Source organism: Perna viridis, chromosome 2 (assembly GCF_037379345.1).
Source record: "Perna viridis isolate PV_CMFRI_1.1 ecotype Kerala chromosome 2, ASM3737934v1, whole genome shotgun sequence".
Lineage (NCBI taxonomy): Eukaryota > Metazoa > Mollusca > Bivalvia > Mytilida > Mytilidae > Perna > Perna viridis.
The window spans coordinates 1,563,957-1,586,702 of record NC_142446.1 but is presented as its reverse complement, the minus strand read 5'-3'; the positions used below and the strand labels follow the sequence as shown (position 1 = coordinate 1,586,702).

The window sequence follows — 22,746 nt, the reverse complement described above, 5'->3', positions numbered from 1 at the left end:
TAACACTTCAAATCAATATTTCACCTAAATCTTCTATCAAACAATTTTATCAACTTTTAAATAGCCTGAAAATTTAGTTTCAGAACCAACATAACGCGTTTGTACATTCAATACTTCACAACACTGTCATTAACTTTAGAATCTCTATTTCATTAAATCCTGTAAATCTTCTTAACAATTTAACAAAACTTAGTTATTTTTACCTATGTAGTATGAATGACTTGTAACTTAATTAAAGCCCCACCCTTTTAACAAATGTTTAAGTGTGACTAAAACTATATTTTTATGTACATGCACAAACTTTACTTTATTGACATGAAGTCATAAACAAAAAATGTTTTAATCAAAAAAACATATTAAGAGTTGTCAGTACATGCAGTCTGACATATATATACATAGCAAAACTAAAAATCGTCGGAGCTCCTCATAATGTCTATATGTATAATGTAGAGTCCCTGAAACTTCATGTTACAGTAATGGGCAGCTAATTGGACTACCCAAACTGAACAGATTCCTCAATGCCATGTGTTTTGCAAAAAAAAAAAATAGCTTGCCAGACAACCTGTAGTAATAAATAGACCATCCTATTAGGCTTAAAAATATGTTATGTTTCCGGTCACCCTACCGACCCTCCTTCAGATCCTCTACCCAAAAGTTTTTATTTGTTATTTCGAACAAAAAATATAAAGTCTGCCGGTTGTCTTTCAGAAAAAAAGTAGAAAATAAAGCCATAGATGTTTTTTTCCATCCTAGATGGAAAAACAAAAAGAAATATTGGTTGTTTATATTTAGATTCGACATGCCGTGATTGTGCTGTTGGTCGTGGATAATACCTTTTGGGATTCGGCACTTGAATTCAATATTCTTTTGTTTTGACCACCACTGTCAAAACAAAAAATATCTCAAGCGCCGAATCCCAAAAGGGATCAGGCCGTGGACTAAGTCTATTAGTTTTTTTGCATATTTGGTTCATTGTATTCTAAGTTTGGTGTCACGATGACTTATTCCATTTAAAAAAAATAAATAAAATAAATCTCTACCTACCGACCCGACAATATTTAAGAATTGTGATCAGAAACATAACATTTTTTCGGCCTAGGAGAAATCTCATCAATTGACTGGCGTGCACCATTAAGTTGACCTACCGTTCTGCCTTACATGCACTAAGAAGTGTTGATTTTATCGCAAAAAGTATTTTGCTGGGTCAAAGATTCAGCAAATGCTGTAGACTGCACAATATATAGCGTACAAATTACTAATTGGATCACTTGATCACGGATCGACATTAAATCACGTGAAAATGTGTTTAATGAATGAACGTGGTCATATGACTATGTCTGGGGACTGTGTAAACGCTTCAATGTTTTATACCGTCCGTGATAGCCAAGGGCGTTAAGAAACCCCTCTGCCCGTCATGTATTATAAATACCACATATGAGAGCAAACCGGGTCTAACAGTATTGGGTATATATGTTAACACGAAAGTGAAAATTTAACCAAGTATAGGAACAGTCAGCTGATGGTCGGCGTCACTCATATCGTGCAAATGAATGGCTAATACTGTCTTACAAAAGATTTTTGGGGATTTTAGTAGTTTATTTCTACAAAGACGGTCGAATTATATGCTCAAAGCAACGATGTCCTAGCTTTATAATGCACGAAATGAAGGGTGCAACGGATATAAGGAAAGTGTTATCATTTTCAATTTTATGGTTATAGTGTTATTTCTATTTATGTTAATAAATTAATAATATGTATTTATTGAAACGTTAAGGCCAGTGTGTTGTAAATAACATTTGCGTTCTGGTTATGTGACCACATTCCTATGTATGTTCTGGGGTAACTGACTAGTATCATTAATTTTAAGGTGAAACACTTCACAAGTGTTAAGAATTATACTTATTTTGATTGATTGATGGCATTACTACAGAGATCAAGTATTAGCACGTATGCAAAATTTCAGAAATAATCTAGAACGCGATTTTGTTCTCCTATTTTAAACATTTTTATCCTGTTGAATTATAAACTTAAATAATACTACTGATATATTTGTCTATATCTGTTGTAAGATTCTATTTTTAGTATTTATTATTTGTCAATATCTGTTGTAAGATTCTATTTTTAGTATTTATTATTCTCGCGTAATAAATACATAGAGCTCAAGACGGCTTGTTATTTATCTTTTATTTTCCAAACACGAACATCTTTGGTACAGACAAAAAACACCCCCATCCCCGGCGCTTTACATTTGCCAACTTTCTTGTTACGTTTGCGAACATTTTTTTCCACTTGCGAACTTTTTTTGAGTACATTTGAAAACTATTTTATAATTTAACATTGCGAACTTTTTGAAATATGCAGTTACACAATGCTTTAGCTATGCCTTTGGGATGAAAGTAGGATTACAAGTAGGATACATGGCACTATTTGATTTATCAAAATGTACATTTCTGAAAAAAAAACCACACACACACAAATGTACATGGAATGACAACCAAGATTTAAAAAATAGTTAAATAAAATAGCCACAATTACATCAGTGAATCAGATGCGGAAGAGTGATTAGTGAGCGAAATTCAAAACAGTTCGTGAATGCAACAGTCCTTAATTATAAAAAGTTGTAATCCCCCCCACCCCACCTCCACACCCACCCCCCTTCATGGCCACAGAATGAAATTCTGTGTCTTTCATTATACTGATTCAGATATGAACTGAGATTCTACTAGAGAGAAATGAACCTACATTTTGTACTTGGTTTTCTAAAGCAGCTTTTGTCAGTGTTCCTGGTCCTGAGAAACCATGCCCATCTGTTGGGCCCCAGCTGTTAGAGTAGATGTCAACATTGGATGAGTCGTGAGATAAAGCCTGTGCTTCCTGTGCGTCTGTCAAACCAGATCCACCTAATATCCGGACACCTTTAAAGATCGACACAAGACACAAATTTATACTGGATTTCTTCTGAATTGATCATGTATATTTCGTCTATATGTATCTTTTCACTCGATGTTAGATAAATTGGTTAACAATTAATATATTCAGAATCGTCACTCTCCTTCAATTTTGATAGGCTTTCTGAATTTTTAAGCTTCTTTACCTGTGCAGTATGAGCTGTTTGTATATTAACCATGAAATTAGTGTCATTGGCATGTGTTGGGCTTGTTAATTTGACAAATTGTGATATCACATTGAAAATTTACTTTTTATGAAAAAAAAATCAATGAATGCTTCCGTATGTTTAGAAACCAAAACGGAAAAGGGGAATGTTTGTTTCTAGTTTTGGAGACTTCGGTATAACTAATCATACAAACCTAATATCTTTGATCCGTAAGCTACGCCTACTGTACAATCATTGTTATTTCTTTCTGCAGCAATAAATCCTGCTACATTTGTTCCATGACTGAAAAAAATTGTCAAACACCTAATAGGAAGACTGGACGCATACTGATTTATACTACTACGAGCTCGTTTGCTAGGTTAGAAGCGGGGTGGATAAAATCACTGACATTGCAGCTTCCCTGTCTGAAGACTTTGACCGTACGTGTCTCTGGTCTCGTATATGACGTTTCTCAAGCTGGTACAAGCTTACTTGCTTGGATCCCAGTTTAATATATTTTTGAAACGTATGAAAGATTTAAGAAGGTCAATGAGTGTCAATGCTACATCAGTTTTAAAAGACCCTGATGTGGCAAAAAGATGGTCTACTATACATGACAAATATGTGTCATACCAGTAGACAAAGCCCAAAACAACACTGTTTTTGTCTGCAAAACACATTACATCCAATGTTTATTATCAGAGGTGGACGTAGAAAATAATAGCAGTAATCAGATCTATACTGCTACCACACTCCCCAAAGGAGAGATAGTGGAAAACCATTAATATGTACTATCCTGAAAAATTCGAAGGGTTTTCTGAAAACCCTCAATTCTAGATTATTTTCAGAATACAATAGCATTAGAATCCACGATTAGAGTATTAATTTAATGTGAATCCTGAAGAATTCGAAGGATTTTCTGGATACCCTCAATTCAATACTTCTATTCCCAATACTCAGTTAAAATCCAATAAAAAAATCGTTGTCATTTAAAAAAGACAGTACACCTAGATACAGATATGAAGTACTTGGTAGAGATTTTTTATACTTTATTTTAAAAAAAAAACGATTATAAACCATTTTGCAAATATACAAAAGAAGATGTATTCACAATGCTGAAATTTTTTATCGACAACATATTTGTCGAGTGTGGTGGAAGCGTTTTTTAGACATACGGTCGTCATTCCAATGGGAACAAAAATGTGCGCCTCTACTCGCTGACCTATTCTTCACTCTTATGACGCAAAGTTAATTGCGGATCTAATCCAAAGAAAGAAAACATCGTCTAGCCAGTTCCTTTAAATTAATTTCCGCTATATAGATGACGTATTATCGTTAAACAATCATAGTTTCGGGGATTCAATACATCGCATCTTCCCAAAAAAAAAAAACTTGAGAAAAGGATACTACAGAAACTGTGAAGTGAGCCTCATATCTTGACCTACACTAAGAGATCGATGGTAAAGGGAAACTATTGAACAAACTTTACGACAAACGCGATGACTTTTCATTCCGTATTGTCAACTTTCTTTTCATCTGTAGCAACATCCCTTCAGCATCTGCTTATGGAGTTTTCATATCACAACTCACACGTTATGCCAGAGCTTGTCGTAACCACGCAGACTTTTTGTACCACACTAGACTTCCTTACAATTAAGCTTCTGAAACAGGGTTCTGTTGCTACAAGATTGAAGTCATAAATACAGCAGTTTTTTTACGGCGTATTCATCTGCACCATGAGAAATGATTTATCATAGTTTTCCTTTCCTCTATCCCGGACTTGGCTTTTTTATGAGCAGCTCGGTGGGTGTTTCTAGAAAAGCAGAGGGCGTTTATCCTATCGGTGCACATGGTCCATGCTAACCAGTTTTTAGAGGAGTCCTAGTGGCTCATTTACTTTTGTAGCTTTGTACGTATTATTTTGGTTATTTTGTGTTCTTTGCTGTGCGTGTGTCTGTTTCCCATTTCTGATCTTTGTCCCCATATTACATTCTTTTGATTTCCACTGAAATCTTGGTTCCCTTGATTACTCTTTAACGTTCAGTAGGCTGATACAAACTTTCCTGTCTGAGGGCTCATAGTATGAGTAATCCTATTTTGATTATCACGAAAGCTGTTTATTGTATAGATTTTTTTTTAAATTCCAAAATAAGCCTCTAATTTTTTATCGGCAGGTTGACACTTGAATAAAGTAAACCTTCACAAGAAAGAAGTGACGTGACGTTTTGCCCGGAGAAAAACTAAGAGTGAATTATAGAATTTAGTTAAAATGTTTTATTACACATATATTATAGCTTATATGTCTGAGGACAGAATTTATTTCACGTGCTTCATTACACTTTCATATATATAAAAGCTTACATGCCCGAGGACAGATTATAGCTATCCAATACAAATATCACGTTTGAAGATATTGTATAACATCCCTCGGACTAACAATTTATATCTTACCTGTCAGACGCGCCTGGAGATGGGTCATTATCGTTTTCTACATAGTCATAATCATCGGCTGTGTTCTGGAAAGTCAAATTACACGGATAATTGCTCGTATGATACGCACGCCATCATGAATAACAGGGGCGTAGCTAAGCCTAAATGATGTGTACTCAAAACAAATCAACGGGGTCGCGAGAATTGGCATTATAGCAGGTGGTCTGGGGGCCGCTGAAGGCCCCTGAAAGCTCGGGGAAAATTTTAAAATGCCACATTCTTACCATTTTCTGGCACTTCAATTGCTGTTAGAAAAAACTTATTTCATGAGACTCATTTTGAATTTTGACTGAAATATGAGTATATTAAGGCTCTGACTGAATTTAATGTTGTCTTGTCGTTACGGACAATTTCAATGACTTTGCCTACCTTTATCATGAGGATCAAATGAGCTTTTTCAGTTTTTCATAGATCCCTGTTTTAACCATGGGTCGCCTGTAGCTGCCAACAACCAGGGTGAAAAATATTTAATCCACGGCAACAAATATGATGTGTCAAATGAAGAGTAGCCTCACGACAAAGGACTGATTACTGATTGCACGCAGACATTGCGAAATACTATAGTACATGCATTTCAGACTACATTAGCATTTTCAGACAATATTAGCATTTTCAGATGGGGTAGAAAAAAGACTTACAGAGGGATCAACATTCTTGACTTGGGACAGGCGCAAAAAAGTAAATGCAACAGGCAGATGGACATACGCCGGCGAAACCAAGAACGTGATTCGAAGTCCTATGTAAGATGCATACAACTTTCGTGTAATAAATATCGATATCTCACTGATTCTGTATTGGGAAATGATGCATTCGTTTCATTTCTCCATCCCCTGAATGAATTAATGGAATGGTGGTAAACATACATTACATTTTGATTAGATCCATATCTGGTATAAGGAAATTATAATGGTGATTTTTTTTAATTCAGACATAAATATATCAAGATAAGGTGGAGAAAAACCTTTTTCTTTTTTTGCCATTTTGAACTTTGTGCTATATATAACTTAAGGAAAGTAAAGCAAGAAACGTACGCGGATGGAAATCAGTAATTTCTGCTTTACTATTGGATGACATTACATATGAAGGTTTTTGTATTTTAACAGGAATGGAAATTATTGGCATATGAAATATTATTATGTCAAGGAAATAACAACCCAACCTAGATGAATTAGTATTTAAAATCAAAAGGTACCACCTTAGATATATTCTACTGCAAAAGACTTTTTTTATATATTTTCTGCTAATTTTCTGATGTGTACGCAGATGCGTTTTTGCGTATAGGGAGCTACACACCTGAATAAATAAAATACAGTACAATAATTTGTACCATGGCATTTTATTGGCCAATCGCTGAATACCAATGTGGACTGAAACGATTTATCAATTTCGATCCAATTAACAAAAATCAAACAAGTATAAAATGTGTGGGTCAGTCCCTTATGGAAAAGGATAGAATGTGGCCATTAATCCGCAGATTGTAAGAAAACAGTCAAACTTCCCAAAATATTTCAAAATGTCAAACTTGACATAAATAGCAGGTGTTTGAAATACCGATTCTTTCAGCCACAGCAACATGTTATCATCTAGTTAGAACTGTTGAACTTTCGTACGTCGTTTCATACAACATTTAAAAGAAGTTTGCACATAGAATTGTCAAAAGAATTTGCTTTATTAAAGGGAGTTGCCAAAATACTTTGCCGATATAAAAACATTCACGTTAAATAAAGAAGTATTTCCGAGCGAGACGTACCCTTAAGAAAAATAAATAAATAATAAATGAAATATCTGTATATAATACATCATACACACAAAACAAGAACTAAATATATGACACCGCGATGCAGTCCACAGCTTTTTAGCTAAGAATTACCGAATTCAGTTGGTATACATACTTATTAGGGAAGGATTCACTTTTGAATGTTTCAAAAAAAAAAAAAAAAAAAAAAAAAAAAACCATTTACATATTTCTTTTTTTTTTCTCTTTAATTTTTGCATTTGAGGAATATATATAACTGAATGCGGCCGTGCGACGAGTCTGACGTTTCACCAGGATGTTTTAAATTGGGACTTTAGCATAAGCACTTTTTTAATCCAAAAATGAACTTTATTTGATAACTATATTTAGAATGTTTAAAATTTCGGAGCAGCGTTTGAAATGAAATCTTTTGTTTCCAATCCACATTATACATATAAAAGTGACAATATCATAATTCTGTATTGTCACTACGGCTCTCAAAATAATATAACAATACAATCCGATTAGATCAACAATTTAATTAATGTTGTTTACCACATTGGAATCAAAATCTGTATGGTCTGTCTGGAGTCCATCGTCTAGGATAGCTATCAGAACCCCCAAACCCGTCACACCAGTATTCCATATTTCTGCCACCTTCATCGACGGGGAAACGGCATCATTCTTTAATTCACAATGAATACGTTATCAAGCTTTTGAAAGTCAATGGTTATGTGACAATAACTATCTTCTCAATTTCAAGTTTTACTTTCAGCAATGTGACACGATTTTGAAAATTTTATATAAGTGTTACGCGGCATGTAGAAACAAGAATATTATAACACGGATAACGAACAAGTTAATATTTTCTGTAATTAAAAATGGTTAAAAAAAACTACAGTGAATGAAGTTAAAAAGTCAACTTTGAACCATTTTTTTCTTGATTTTCTACAAACTCCAGCTACTGATGATCATCTCCTGTAATTTCTTTGTTTTCTCTTAAAATACATAATCTCTTCTTTAATTTTGGTTTTTATTTTGACCTGTTCTTTTTATTGGCTTTTTGTTTTCATCTTGACATGTGGAATAATACAAATCATATTCCACCAATCAAACATGTGTTTTCCACGGACATACAGGACAAACCATACTGTGTAAAACATTTTAGACAATTAGAAACAAAATTTTGGAAAAAAAAATATTAATCTGTGTTGTGAAATAGAGAAAAAATATAAATAAAACACCAGTGTTAGTTCAGAGTGCGACAACAAATCAAAAACTAATGGCATATCAACCCTTTTTATATGTACCATAAGGTCGGAAAATAATTTTGATTGCACATGCCATAAAAAGTTATGAGTTATCGTTTACGCAATTAAAGTTATGCCTAATCTACAAGTTTTATTAACATAACACGATAATACCTGTACACAAATTTTTTTTTTTTGGTTCAAATACAAAAATATCTATCATATTAATATTGCAAATTTCAATATTATACTGTACACGTGCTTCTAAGAGTAACCTCTCATCAGCAGCATTGGAACCAAATACATAACTTAACCCTAAGTCAGTTTTGCTCAAATAATATATCATTCGCCCTTACCCAATCGTTCCTCCTTCTTGTCTAGATATAAATCCACTTAATTAAGAACATGTAAAATTCATACATGTAACACTATATGCCAATATTTATCACCTACTGTCATGTTATGAATTACTGAACGTAATCATATTATTGATAAACGATCGATTAATACATAATTTCGTACCAAATGCCACAGATCATTCCAATGAGTATCTGCTGTTTTTATAACTCTTACACGTCTGGTCTCTTGTTCGATCCAAGAAATCTACATAGAAGACATATATTGTTGAAATGCAGGACTTCAAAACAGGAAAAAGACGGATATGAAACAATTTACGATGCATCTGGCAGTATCAATTTATTGTGTAGACTTATTTATTTATATTTTGAAAATCGATTTAAAATTGAATATTTAAATAACGTTGCCCCATAGTACAAAATCTAATCATTGGTGTCCTACATATTTCTGAACCATAGTACAAAATTAAGTGAAGTCCTGTATTACTGAATCATAGTACGGAATTAATTAAGTTATATCCTACATATCTCTGAATCTACCACTTCGGTTGAAGTACCTGTACCAAGTCAGGACCATTGCGGTACCAGCTGCTCCGGTGGTGTAATATCTATTTTGGCAGATTTATTTTGGACTTGAGTTGATTACGAATCGGATCAGTGTTCGGTAATTTTGTTGTTACCCTTATCATAGTACAAAGTATACTCATTGATGTCCTACATAACTCAGAACCATAGTACAAAGCATGGTCATTGATGTCCTACATAACTCAGAACTATGATACAACATCAAGTTAAAAATGTCCTACATTACATGTATCTAAGGTTTGTTATTTTCTTACTTTGTTTAATAAAATGCTGTCTGCTACATTAGTAATTTATTATAGCTAATTCTCATAATATAATTTTACTTTAGTTCCGCTTACATATTCTCACTGAATTTAAACTTACCTTCTTATTTTTTCTTAATTCTTCCATACGAGGATCTTCGGTATCTTCATTTATTGATCGACTACCCTTCTGTGGGTAGAGTATACCACAATAATAAGTGTCTTTATCTGTTTTTATTACCTATAAATGAAAAATAATTTTGTGTCGATAAATTTGTTATGCAAGTACGGATATAAAGTAGATATTTAAAATTGCTAGTAAATTCTTCTTGAATTATTCGACGGTGGTAAATTTTCAACAAATTTACAATGATTTTAGAATCGGACAAATTCCGGATAAATTCCCCCACTTAGCGCAAACGAGTTTTTTTTTCTTTTATGTAAAGAGAAAGGCTCAGTAATTCTTGCTGTAAATGTCGGAGAGCATCGGATGTTGTAAGTAAGTTAGTTTGTACATCGAACCTATATATTTCGTTTTTCGCAATCCTTCATAAGACTGATTGATTTAAAATTTGGTCTGCTGCTCCAGTTTGAATTGTGTGGTACGCTTTAGGGTTCGGCAGCCTTTCAACTTCCTATTTGCTGTAACGTTTTATTATTTTCTCAGGATCTTGTAAAATTTCGTCGCTTGATACTATCCAAGCCAAGTAAGAAGGTTTAGAAATTTGAAAATTAGTTTCAACTTAAGGGTCACCACTCAGTCACATTATCTGATGCACAAAAGTGACCCGGTCTTATTTTGTAAAACATAAGATCAAAAGGTATACTCTTTAAATGCAGTAAAGTTCAGATGTAATTGTGATGGTAAACAAGTGGAATTTTAATGTCCAAAGGTATTCGGATAGTTCCAGTTCCCTGTCGTATTGGTTCTGTCCTCAGCATTAGTTGGCTAAATTTCTAAGGTAAATTTTGGAAACTAAATGCGCAAAAAAATGGTAATCTAAAATGGTATTGTTATTTTCCTCCGTGTCACACCTTTTCCATGCATGCCTGACATTTTATAAATCATGGTATCTGGCAGTCAGTTCTTGAAAGGCATCTCATATTTAAATTAGAACTCAGTTATAGTTCTTTATATTTCAATATGTTACCATGACTATCGGTTTTTTAAGAAAATATATAACAATTTATATTTGGTTTTTGCGTGTTATCTTGTAGATACCAATATATAACAAGATTTGAATGCCTTTGTATTCTTCGATCCGTCGATCCATAGGTTACTGAACGACAAACAGCGCCATCTCTCATGCAACCCCTGCCACCTCTGCAAAAAACGCATGTCGTACCACACAATTGAAACATTAACAAAACATTTTCATGTGCTAATACTACAACAAAGCTTATAGGGCCTGTGTTTTCGACACTACTACGAGGCTTTGGGCATGTGTGTTCAACACCACTACAAGACTTAGGTCCTGTCAGATCGACATTAATACTAAGCTTAAAGCCTGTGTTTTTCAACACTTACACGAAGCTAAGGCCCCCTGTGGTTGACACTAAAATGAAGCTTAAGACACGTCTGATTGAAACTACTATGAAGCTTAACCCCTGTGTGTTTGACAATATTACGTACAAAGCTTAGGGCCTGTGTGATTGACACTAATACGAAGCTAAGTGATTGTGTGTTTGACGCTACTGTGAAACTTAGGGCGTGTTTGACACTACTATGAAGCTTAGGACCTGCGAGTTTAACACTTCTATGAAGCTTAGGGCCTGTGTGATCGACACTAATACAAACCTTAGGGCCTTTGTGATAGACAACAGCACGAAGCTAAGGGCCTGTGTGATCCACTAATACGAAGCTTAGGGCCTGTGTGATTACACTAATACGAAGCCTAAGGCCAGTGTAATCTACACTATTTCGAAGCTTGGGGCCTTCTCTGTAACGAATCTACCGTTCAAACTTAACCAACCATCAAATGACATGTATGACAAAGGTGACATTGTGCTATTTATTTAGTATTTTTAGACCAGAACGTGATTTCTTGATATGAAAAAAGAAAGTAGTTATTATGCTCCTTAGTTTCGTTGACAGTAATTTAAATTATACCCACGATAGGAGAAAATGATACACATATTAAATACGATTTAATCCTGTATGATCCGATTCTTTTATTTTATACTAAAATGTTTAGCACACTTATTTAAGAACAAAAATGACATTAAGAACTTTTAAAAATTGGTTGAAACAGAAAACTTATTTGTTAAAGGAAGCTTCAATTTTGATATTCTGTCGATACATTTATATGATTACTCTGGCCTACGTATAAAAAATTCGAGATTGAGCAAGTTGTAAAGGAATACAGTAAATGTACCGCCCTTCCTGTCCTTCCTGTTAATTGTTACACCTGAATAGTTCTCTGTGGTCAGTTCTGATTGGTCAGACAAAACGCAATGGATTTTTTAATTATATTTGAAAGTGGAAGTTCGATTGTAGATTTGGAAACAGTATGCTATACAATTGAAATAATTCGCATTCTTAGAACATGATATAGACTTAAGTGCATATCTTGAGTGCAGAAAAAAATATTCGGAGGAACACTCCATTGATTTGGAAAGAAGCACTTTGCATCTGGTAAGTATGCTATCATACTTTGTAGAGTACAGGACGTGAATGGCGTATGCAGTGTGTGTTTTGTCCGTAGTTGCATAGGCCTGTATTTAAAGTCTCTGGAAGTTGGTAAGTTTGGCCCTCCTCAGTCCGATTGATATGATGCAAGATCGTTTATGAATCTGTAGTTTGATTGTGGTTTGAAAGATTGCACTGACCTTGTATGCTGTTATGCATATATAGCTGTAGACTATTATAGCCTAGTCCCATAGATTGGTAAGTTTATATGCTTTATAGCGCACATGGTTTTATATGAGAATTACTTAGCTTAGTATTTTGATATTTAAAGATCTAGGATTGTCATTCATTCATGTGAGCAAATTTGTCTTTTTATTTATAGCTATTATTTACCATGACTGCTAGATGTATTTTGAACTTGAGTATTTTCATTGTGTTGTTTCTTCTTACGTATTTAGAGTGTGAACTGTATTCTTTTAATGATAGTTTGACAGCAAGTTGTTATATTTACCTATATAATTTGTGATACTGGAATTACTTCAGTGTTGTATTGTTGTAATTGCAGGGTTATTTTATTTTACTGAATAAAGATTTAGAACCCTAGTAAGCGTGTTTGATACGACCTACTTTAAAAGTTCCATGAAAAAGGTGCAACCACTATTGAGTTATAGTCTAAATCTTTGAAATCCCCCATTTTATGAACAAATTCCTATAACTCAAAATTGGTAAAATCAGAATTTTACAAAAGAAAGCTTAAATCAATAAAATTACATACTGTACAAAATTGTCATTAAAATACGCTAATCTTATTGGAAATGATTTTTCCTAAGTCATTTCTGAATATTCATCACATTTACTGGACTACTTTTCTATGTAATGTAAATCACCGAAGCCATGTTAACCATCACGGACTGTTTCAGAAACTGTAAGAATTGATTGTTTTATTTTTTCATGTTTTTATCAGCTTGTAATAGCGTTGGCAGGTCGCACATTTTTGGCATGAAGCACTTGTCAATTCGCCAAAGTTTCATTGACATTGTTCTCAGGGTATAGTCCGAAAACAGAAAATCACGTCAATTTTTGGTATGAATGAAGTCCAATAACTTGAAAATGGAAATCAATAAAAATAAAGTAGTTTTCAGCGTATCATGAACATGGGTGCAGTCAGACAAAAACTGTAAATTCTCCCGTTTCCATACACAAAGTCTTATCACTCTAAATTGTAAAATCAAAATTTTATAAAATCGTAAGAAGAAAATTATTCTAATAGGAGAAAGAAAATGATACAATCTTACTTATTACATGTATTTGCATGTGTATGGAAAAAAGTCTGGAAAAATGAACATGTCAGCATCCGGATTAAAAAAAAAGGACGAAGACATGCATTAAAACGAAAAAAAAATGTAGGATTTGACTCATTTGAGTTTGCTCCCAGTTTTTTAATGGAGTCCAAGTTGCTCATTTACTTTTGTTACTTTGTATGTATTATTTTAGTTACTTCATGTTCTTTGTTGTGTTTGCCTCCTTCTAAACTAAATAATTTGATCTTAGAACTGAAAATACGCTTTCAATTTATTCTGATGATTGTGTTGTTACAACCATCTTATGTTTAATGGTGGGGAGCCCAAGACCCTTGCACTTTTCATGGATGGTAGGGAGCCCACGACCCTTGCTCATGGATGGTAGGAGCCAATGACCTTTGCACTTTTCATGGATATTGGAGAGCCCACGACCCTTGCACTTTTCATGGATATTGGGCAGCCCACGACCCTTGCACTTTTAAAGCCCATTGTGAAATGTATTAATGTAGTTAACTTTCTCCAAACTTGCTGTGAATGTATTAAATCATACTTCCTCTCTACGGTCCAAACTGTACTCGTCTATTTATATGACCAACACATAGTTCCTTCTACGTACAACCTTTCAATGTTTAAATCGCTTAGTAATAATATGTGGATTCGGAGAAATCTAACCAACCGTTTTTTTTTCAAATTGTTTTCAGAACTTTAAACGTCGGTAAATACAGATCTACTTCCTTGTTCTGTTAATTGGTTCAAACCATATGGCAAGCCGTTATTGATAAAATGTGTTGTAAAATTACACATTCAAAGTATTTATTCACCACTAAGATTTTTTAATTACTAACTCATTTTTTTTATTATGCACTTAAAATATTGAGTTAACACAAAGAATATTTTAATGCATATATTCGTTTTTATTTCACACTACATCTTTATCATGTATAAATACGGACAATGACAAATTTTATGCAGTTCGTGTTCTCATATAACCAATAAAAGCAGGAATCAGAAGACATTATATTGAAGTAAAAGTGTGGATGTACCAAGAATTGTCGCATTGTGAATCAAAGTCCTGGTCAATATTATGTCAATAGCGGACTTTGGCCTATCCCGTATCGAGTATGTCTATCCCACATCGCACAACTAGCTTACTTTGTCCAATCCCACATCGCGCAACAAGCTTACTTTGTCCAATCCCTCATCGCGTAATTAACAAGCGTACTTTGTCTAATCCCATATGGCGTAATTAACTAACGTACTTTGTCTAGCCCCTCATCGCATAATTAACTGGTGTACTTTGTTTAATACCTCATCGCGTAATTAACTAGCGTACTTTGTCTAATCCCATATCGCAGACCATATTCTTGTATTACCACATGGTAGTGGTTAAAAAGCCAGTCGTACATGTAAATTGCATTAGTCTTGTCTACAGAAATAAGTGCTCGACGAAAGCGTTTATTTTGATGGTTTTGGTTTGCCCTGGTGTTGATATCGGTTGGATCATGTTCATGTGTATGTCAATTTATATCACATGATTCAGTTTACCCAAGTATCGGTCTGTATGACATGATTCAGTTTACCCAAGTAACTGTCTGTATCACATGATTCAGAAAATTCTTATATAACATATAACTCAGTGAGTCCTATGTAATTTATTTTCAGAAGTAATTAACACGCTTTCTGATTGGATAAACAATTTTATCCATCATCTCATAAACCAAATTTAGTAATGTGACTATGAAGTCATCAACCTTTTTAAATGATTTACTCCTTGAATTGTGATACCAAAACTAAACTATAAGGAATGACTGTTTTATTTTTTCGGTTTATTTGAAATAACTTAAATGTCCGTGGTGCACACTTGGAAATAACCCACTACGCAGATTATTTAGTGTGATCACGTGATTGAGGTTATTTCTTCATAGACCGAAAAGATATAACAGTCATTGCTTACATAACATAATTCAGTGAACACAAGTCAGGCCTTACATTGTATATATCAATTAGTTTTTAAACAGCCAATGTTTCAAATATATAACGTAGTTCCAAGTTATATGACTATATTTAATGTTCTTTAATGTTTTACAGACCCTTCATGTAAACTAAAAACAATTGTAACTTTTGTACTCATATCTTTGTTACATTATCTGGATATAAAATTTTAAACATTTAACTGCATGGTTACTTTCTTTAGATTTTTAGACGACTGTGTCAAAATAATCAAGTAACTTTTTATATTGATATGAACACAATTTATAACTTACCAAGAATATTTCTACTACATTAGAAATTTTTTGCAGGATATGCTTTCATATACTTTACAATATATGGAAACCTGTGCAAGACATAATAGTATCCGTGAAATATTGTCCTACTGCTTGATTGACGATATTACGATCATTTATTAGGAAAAAGCTAGAGGTGTTCCTAATTGTACTCAGGATATTATTTTAATACAATTGAATAAATCAAGAATTATTCTAATATGGTGAACATAATTCATACACAAAAAAAAAAAAAAAAAAAACAAAACAAAACAAATCATGTTCAACAAAATTGCAATATTTACGAGTACTTTTAATAGATTTAGTGTGATTTAAATGTGTATATATTGAACATTTTCCCTGTCAAGCGTAAAAATCATTGGTTGTAATTCAAGTAGTACCTAAAACGAACATTGATGAACAATTTACAAATATGACAAGTGTAATGATTTGTTATTGAAAGTTATCCTTGTCAAATAATATCATGGGAATTATTTATCTTTTTAAAAAATATACATGAACATATTTCCCAGGATGATAATTACCCGTTAAATAATATCCTGGATAAAAAAAAAACTAAGCGTAAAACATCCCATGAAATAATATTCAGGATGCAAAGTAACATCTAAAAACATCCCGGCTTCTTACTGATATCTTAAAACACCCTGGATACTTATTAAGTAGCAGTCTTTCTAAAAATCAGGCAGAAGGTGATTCATGCATGTCAAAAACCCACCGAATTCACTTTTATTTCCTGTTCAGAAACAGTAACTGATCACATAACCAGTCTTAGTTTTCATTTGGTTGTTGCGTTTGGAGATAAAATTTATATAGATTGTACATGAAATTTGCACTTTGCAATAAGTATTGTTCTTGATTTGGCTTCATTTGGTTGATTTTAGTGGGAGATAAATGTATGATTTTCTGAAAAGTGCAAATCTGAATGCAGAAAAGGTTGTTTTTATGTGAAAGTATAGCATATGTAGACTAAAAATGGATCGTTTGTTTTTTTTTACCATGAATCATCTTACCTAGGCAGTGTCTGAATTTTATGTGGACTGGTACTTAATATCTTAAAACATCGTGGATAACATGTCATATCAAAAACTATCCGAACACCTTATATTGTGAACTCTTTTCACCCCAATAATTACCAAGCCCCACTTTTTTTAAATAGTGCCCCTGAAGAAAGACATTACATTCCAGACACTTGAATGTTCAATCATAATAAGATGGTGTTTATGAAAACAAATTTACAGCCATGGAAAACATTAAACAATTATAAAATATCCGCGGATTAAACCTAAATCATAAACATGTTTTTCATGGTGGTCCTTAACATATGAAAAACATATGTTTCATTTTTTTCATGTGTAGCGGGTTCATACAAATAACATGAATTTTACTTTTGTTTCCACCAACTACCTTATACTGAACAATTGTAACAGAATAATGTTATGACAACAGCTGCTGTAATCACATGATTAAGATTCTGCTCATTGGAGACAATGATAATCATATTCTTAGCCATGTGAGATTTCGTATTCCTAGCCATATGAGATTTCCATTCCGTATACATACTAAAAGAAGATATTCATATATATCATATATCGACCGTGATGACGATGATCTTCATATACAACATTCTAGATTACAAACGTTCATAACACTAATACTAATCTCTAGCGGCAAAAAACAGATCGTTGTGAATTTACCACGATAGTTTTTTTAAATGAGAACAAAAAATCACACCGCAAGTATATAAATACAAGACTTAAAAATCTCAGACACCACCGGTTACATCTAATGCATTTTCTGGTGGTGCTTGATTCGTTTTCTCACTTGTGATAAAACGCGGTATTGTATTCTTAATATCTTACCTGCTTGATGGTATTAGGCTGTATGTTTAAATCCTGTAACTGTTCTGACGTCCATTTTGTTGGGTCAGAACTGTCATTTATAGTGAAGCATATTGTATTTGTAAATGTGCCGTCATTTGCAGATATCACATACTGAATGGATGCTAATAGAGACACAAATGTTAATTTCATACCAGTAGTAACTCATACAGAAATGCTGTTTTGATTTTAAACTTCCCACTCCTTATACATCATTATCCTCATTAAGTGTGCATTTATTTAAATCATTGTTAAATGAACAGTTATTTAAACATTTCTGAACTTTCTGGTCCAATGCATGTTTATTAGAAGCTTTCTCTGTGTAACATGGGTAGTGTTGCAAAACACCATATACATATAACATAATTCCACATTGGTAATACAATTAACCTTATGTTCATTGGAATGAAACGATCCGATGGATTTTGCGATTGGTATCTTTAAATGTCGTTTTGTTATGGTTACCTACTTTTCAGTATGAAATTTGATGAGTATTGGTTTGAGCAGGTAAATTATGTAGATATGGATTTCCAATATCTAAAAATGACGGGTATTTCTTGAGTCAAAGTACTGCAGACAATATTGTTTAAACTATATATAGGGTATATGTTTTTTTTTCTTTTTTATCGTTAAATCAAAGTTTTAAATACCTGAAAAAAAATCTGAAAAAAAAATAATTGAATGAAACAAAGAAAAACTAATACGGTACAACAATGAAGCATGAAGCAACAGTTCATTAACGATATAATTTACAGGAGTAGTCTGGCAAGACAATAAAATCTAAATATTATAACTAAACAAGTAAGGTTTTTTTTAAGTGTTACATAATGACCGTGCACTTACGATACTTGTGTATGGTCTGCTTTTATGCCAACAAACACTATACTTTTAATTAGTTACTTCGAAAAAAAGTTTGTATAAAATGAAAGGGTCTATATTCAAGATACAAAAGATATGGTATTACGATATCTTCAACTGAATGAAATTTAGTTATGTAATTTGGGGACAAACGAGGACTACAAAATAGCAATATAACAGAAAAATTGCAAAAGGATATGTCCGGTATTCGTCGAACCAGTATGGATATTGCTTGATGTAAAATGTGTGCTAGAAAATACAATAATTTGCCAAAATTCGCGTACAACACCGTTATTTTACATAAATGAATAAGCACAGCTAGTTAAAAACAGGTGAACCAGCAAATACCTTAGACTTTAAATATTTATATTTTTACCAGGTTTAATTGAAAACTTTACTTCGTCTTTTAAGAGATGTATACAGGAATCCATGGGACCCCCTTGCAGAAGGGTAATCATGGGGACAAAGATTCTAGTGGTAATCAAAGGAATGTAATCCAGGGACAATAACCAGACAATGAAAACAGACATACACAACAAATAACATAAAGTAACTAAAATCATACATACAAAGAAATTATGATATCGGTAATTTATAGGTAACTTTTTACTTCTTTTTTGTTTGTTGTTACAATAATAATATTTTCAAATGGCATATTTTGTTGATTTGATTCAATATAACATTATGATGCGGTTCATATACCGCAAAAGTCATTCAACTTCACTGTGGCGTAGCGAATATTCATTGGATAATTTGTGAAGCACATTTTTCTGCGATATTTCCCACTTGTTTGAATTTAGCTGACCAGTCATTTTTGTATCAGGACTAGTTCAGTGTGACAAGCATTATCGATATGTGTACATTAAAGGAAAAATACCACAAATTTTTAACATGTTCCTTAAGGGCAATCTTGCTACCATCATGTTCGTAAGCCATGCTTGTATTTGCCCTATACTCAACTGGGACATTGTCTGTTTGCACTCTACGTCCAAGATTTGGGTCCCATGCAGGATTTGCCCTTGAAAAGAATCTGCCTTTTGATACTGCTTATTTTATCTGAGGATTGGAACATCTTAAAAAATGGTGTTGGTACAAGTAGGATGGACACCTTGAAGAGTATGAAACATGCTATAAGAATGTCACCTCAAATTTGTTCCAAATAAAGGAATGATAATGCGTAAAAATATCATTTATGGGTACGAAGATCTATTTCTTGGAAAATGAAGATGATTTGGAGGATAGCATTTTATCCCTACCCAAGCCCCAGGACTAGCCCCTCAACAGTGCTGCAGCGACCTCATGGTGGCACCTGTGGATGAAAGGACCGACATGTATCAAAACTTGAGACACTGCAAACAACAACAATAGTTGGTGGGAGACGAACCAAACCCGATCGGAGGCAAGACCCGGGCCAAAGAGCATATGAAAGAATTCGTCAAAAAGCTAAGGATGAGGGATTGAGTGGGTACAGTGGGATTTTGAACTAAAAATGATTAGGTTCATCGAGGAAAAAAACAACCGAAAATTTGCCTAAGAAGAGGTCTCCGCCTAAAAGGAGCTTAATGCAATCATCAAGAGACGCGGCATCACTAAGCACTTGCGCTTAAGGAGAAACGATCTGCTCTTACTGATGTGAAAGTACACTAAAAATACCCCAGTTCCAGACAAGATCTAAGTCGAGGACAGACGCGTAGCTCTGAATAGTGTATTTGGCACAGTAGTCCTCAAACCTTTGAAGCAACATGACTTGGAAACGTTTTTCAAGGTAAATGAAGGTGCAATTAGTGATGTAAGTGGGGTTTGAGAAGACAAACTCGGCAACCAGAGAGAACACCTACGTCACCCCTTCCTTCAGATCAGCCTAGACAGTCTTTACTCAATCAACGGACGTTGGTTTTGAGATCGTGTTCATAACGGATAAGGTCAAGGAGAATATGCGGGTGTTTTTTCAGAAAAGCAGAGGATGCTTATATTACCGGTGCACCTGGTCCATGCTCCCAGTTTTTAGTGGAGTCCAAGTTGCTCATTTACTTTTGTTACTTTGTATGTATTATTTTAGTTACTTCATGTTCTTTGTTGTGTTTGTCTGTTTTCAATGTCTGGTATTTGTCCCTGGATTGCATTCTTTTGAGTCCGCTAGAATCTTTGTTCCATTGATTACTCCTTCTAAACTAAATAATTAGATCTTAGAACTGAAAATATGCGGTAAGCTTTCAATTTATTCTGATGATTGTGGTGTTACAACCATCTTATGTTAATGGTGGGGAGCCCATGATCCTTGCATTTTTCATGGATGGTGGGGAGCCCAAGACAATTGCACTTTTCATGGATGGTGGGGGGGCCCAAGACCCTTGCACTTTTCATGGATGGTAGGGACCCCATGACTCTTGCACTTTTCAAGGATGGTTTGGAGCCAATGACCTTTGCACTTTTCATGGATATTGAGGAGCCAATGACCTTTGCACTTTTCATGGATATTGGAGAGCTCACGACCCTTGCACTTTTCATGGATATTGGGCAGCCCACGACCCTTGCACTTTTAAAGCCCATTGTGAAATGTATTAATGTAGTTAACTTTCTCCAAACTTGCTGTGAATGTATTAAATCATACTTCCTCTCTACGGTCCAAACTGTACTCGTCTATTTATATGACCAACACATAGTTCCTTCTACGTACAACCTTTCAATGTTTAAATCGCTTAGTAATAATATGTGGATTCGGAGAAATCTAACCAACCGTTTTTTTTTCAAATTGTTTTCAGAACTTTAAACGTCGGTAAATACAGATCTACTTCCTTGTTCTGTTAATTGGTTCAAACCATATGGCAAGCCGTTATTGATAAAATGTGATGTAAAATTACACATTCAAAATATTTATTCACCACTAAGATTTTTTAATTACAAACTCAATTTTTTTATTATGCACTTAAAATATTGAGTTAACACAAAGAATATTTTAATGCATATATTCGTTTTCATTCCACACTAGATCTTTATCATGTATAAATACGGACAATGACAAATTTTATGCAGTTCGTGTTCTCATATAACCAATAAAAGCAGGAATCAGAAGACATTATATTGAACTAAAAGTGTGGATGTACCAAGCATTGTCACATTGCGAATCAAAGTCCTGGTCAATATTATGTTAATAGCGGACTTTGCCCTATCCCGTATCGCATGTCTATCCCACATCGCGCAACTAGCTTACTTTGTCCAATCCCTCATGGCGTAATTAAATAGGTACTTTGTCCTAACCCGTATCGCGTAATTAACTAGCGTACTTTGTCTAATCCCATATCGCGTAATTAACTAACGTACTTTGTCCAATCCCTCATCGAGTAATTAACCAGCGTACTTTGTCCAATCCCTAATCGCGTAATTAACTAGCGTATTTTGTCTAATCCCATATCGCAGACCATATTCTTGTATTACCACATGGTAGTGGTTAAAAAGCCAGTCGTACATGTAAATTGCATTAGTCTTGTCTACAGAAATAAGTGCTCGATGAAAGCGTTTATTTTGATGGTTTTGGTTTGCCCTGGTTTTGAAATCGGTTGGATCATGTTCATGTGTATGTCAGTTTGTATCACATGATTCAGTTCACCCAAGTATCGGTCTGTATGACATGATTCAGTTTACCCAAGTATCTGTCTATCATATGATTCAGAAAATTCTTATATAACATATAAATCAATGAGTCCTATGTAATTTATTTTCAGAAGTAATTAACACGCTTTCTGATTGGATAAACAAGTTTATCCATCATCTCATAAACCAAATTTAGTAATGTGACTATGACGTCATCAACCTTTTTTAATGAATTACTCCTTGAATTTTGATACGAAAACTAAACTATAAGGAATGACTGTTTTATTTTTTCGGTTTATTTGAAATAACTTAAATGTCCGTGATGCACACTTGGAAATAACCCACTACGCAGATTATTTAGTGTGATCACGTGATTGAGGTTATTTCTTCATAGACCGAAAAGATATAACAGTCATTGCTTACATAACATAATTCAGTGAACACAAGTCAGGC

General features: G+C 33.8%; 1 protein-coding gene across 3 annotated transcripts in view; it reads right to left on the bottom strand.

Moving 5' to 3' along the window:
* The window catches only part of LOC148623257 (proprotein convertase subtilisin/kexin type 4-like), a 46,607-nt gene extending 28,316 nt beyond the window's left edge, over positions 1-18,291 (bottom strand). The window contains exons 1-7 of one of the 3 annotated variants that reach the window (XM_088564969.1): positions 17,827-18,291; positions 9,874-9,993; positions 9,092-9,172; positions 7,875-8,003; positions 5,546-5,610; positions 3,309-3,397; positions 2,743-2,915 (exon numbers count right to left, since the gene is read on the bottom strand). In XM_088564969.1, the coding sequence (XP_088421095.1) occupies positions 2,743-2,915; positions 3,309-3,397; positions 5,546-5,610; positions 7,875-8,003; positions 9,092-9,172; positions 9,874-9,993; positions 17,827-17,997 (828 nt within the window). In that variant the 5' untranslated portion in view covers positions 17,998-18,291. Of the gene's footprint in view, positions 1-2,742; positions 2,916-3,308; positions 3,398-5,545; positions 5,611-7,874; positions 8,004-9,091; positions 9,173-9,873; positions 9,994-15,946; positions 16,058-17,826 lie in introns of those variants that run through there. The other 2 variants (XM_088564970.1, XM_088564972.1) reach the window with 2 other exon arrangements.
* Positions 18,292-22,746: the final 4,455 nt, after the last annotated feature.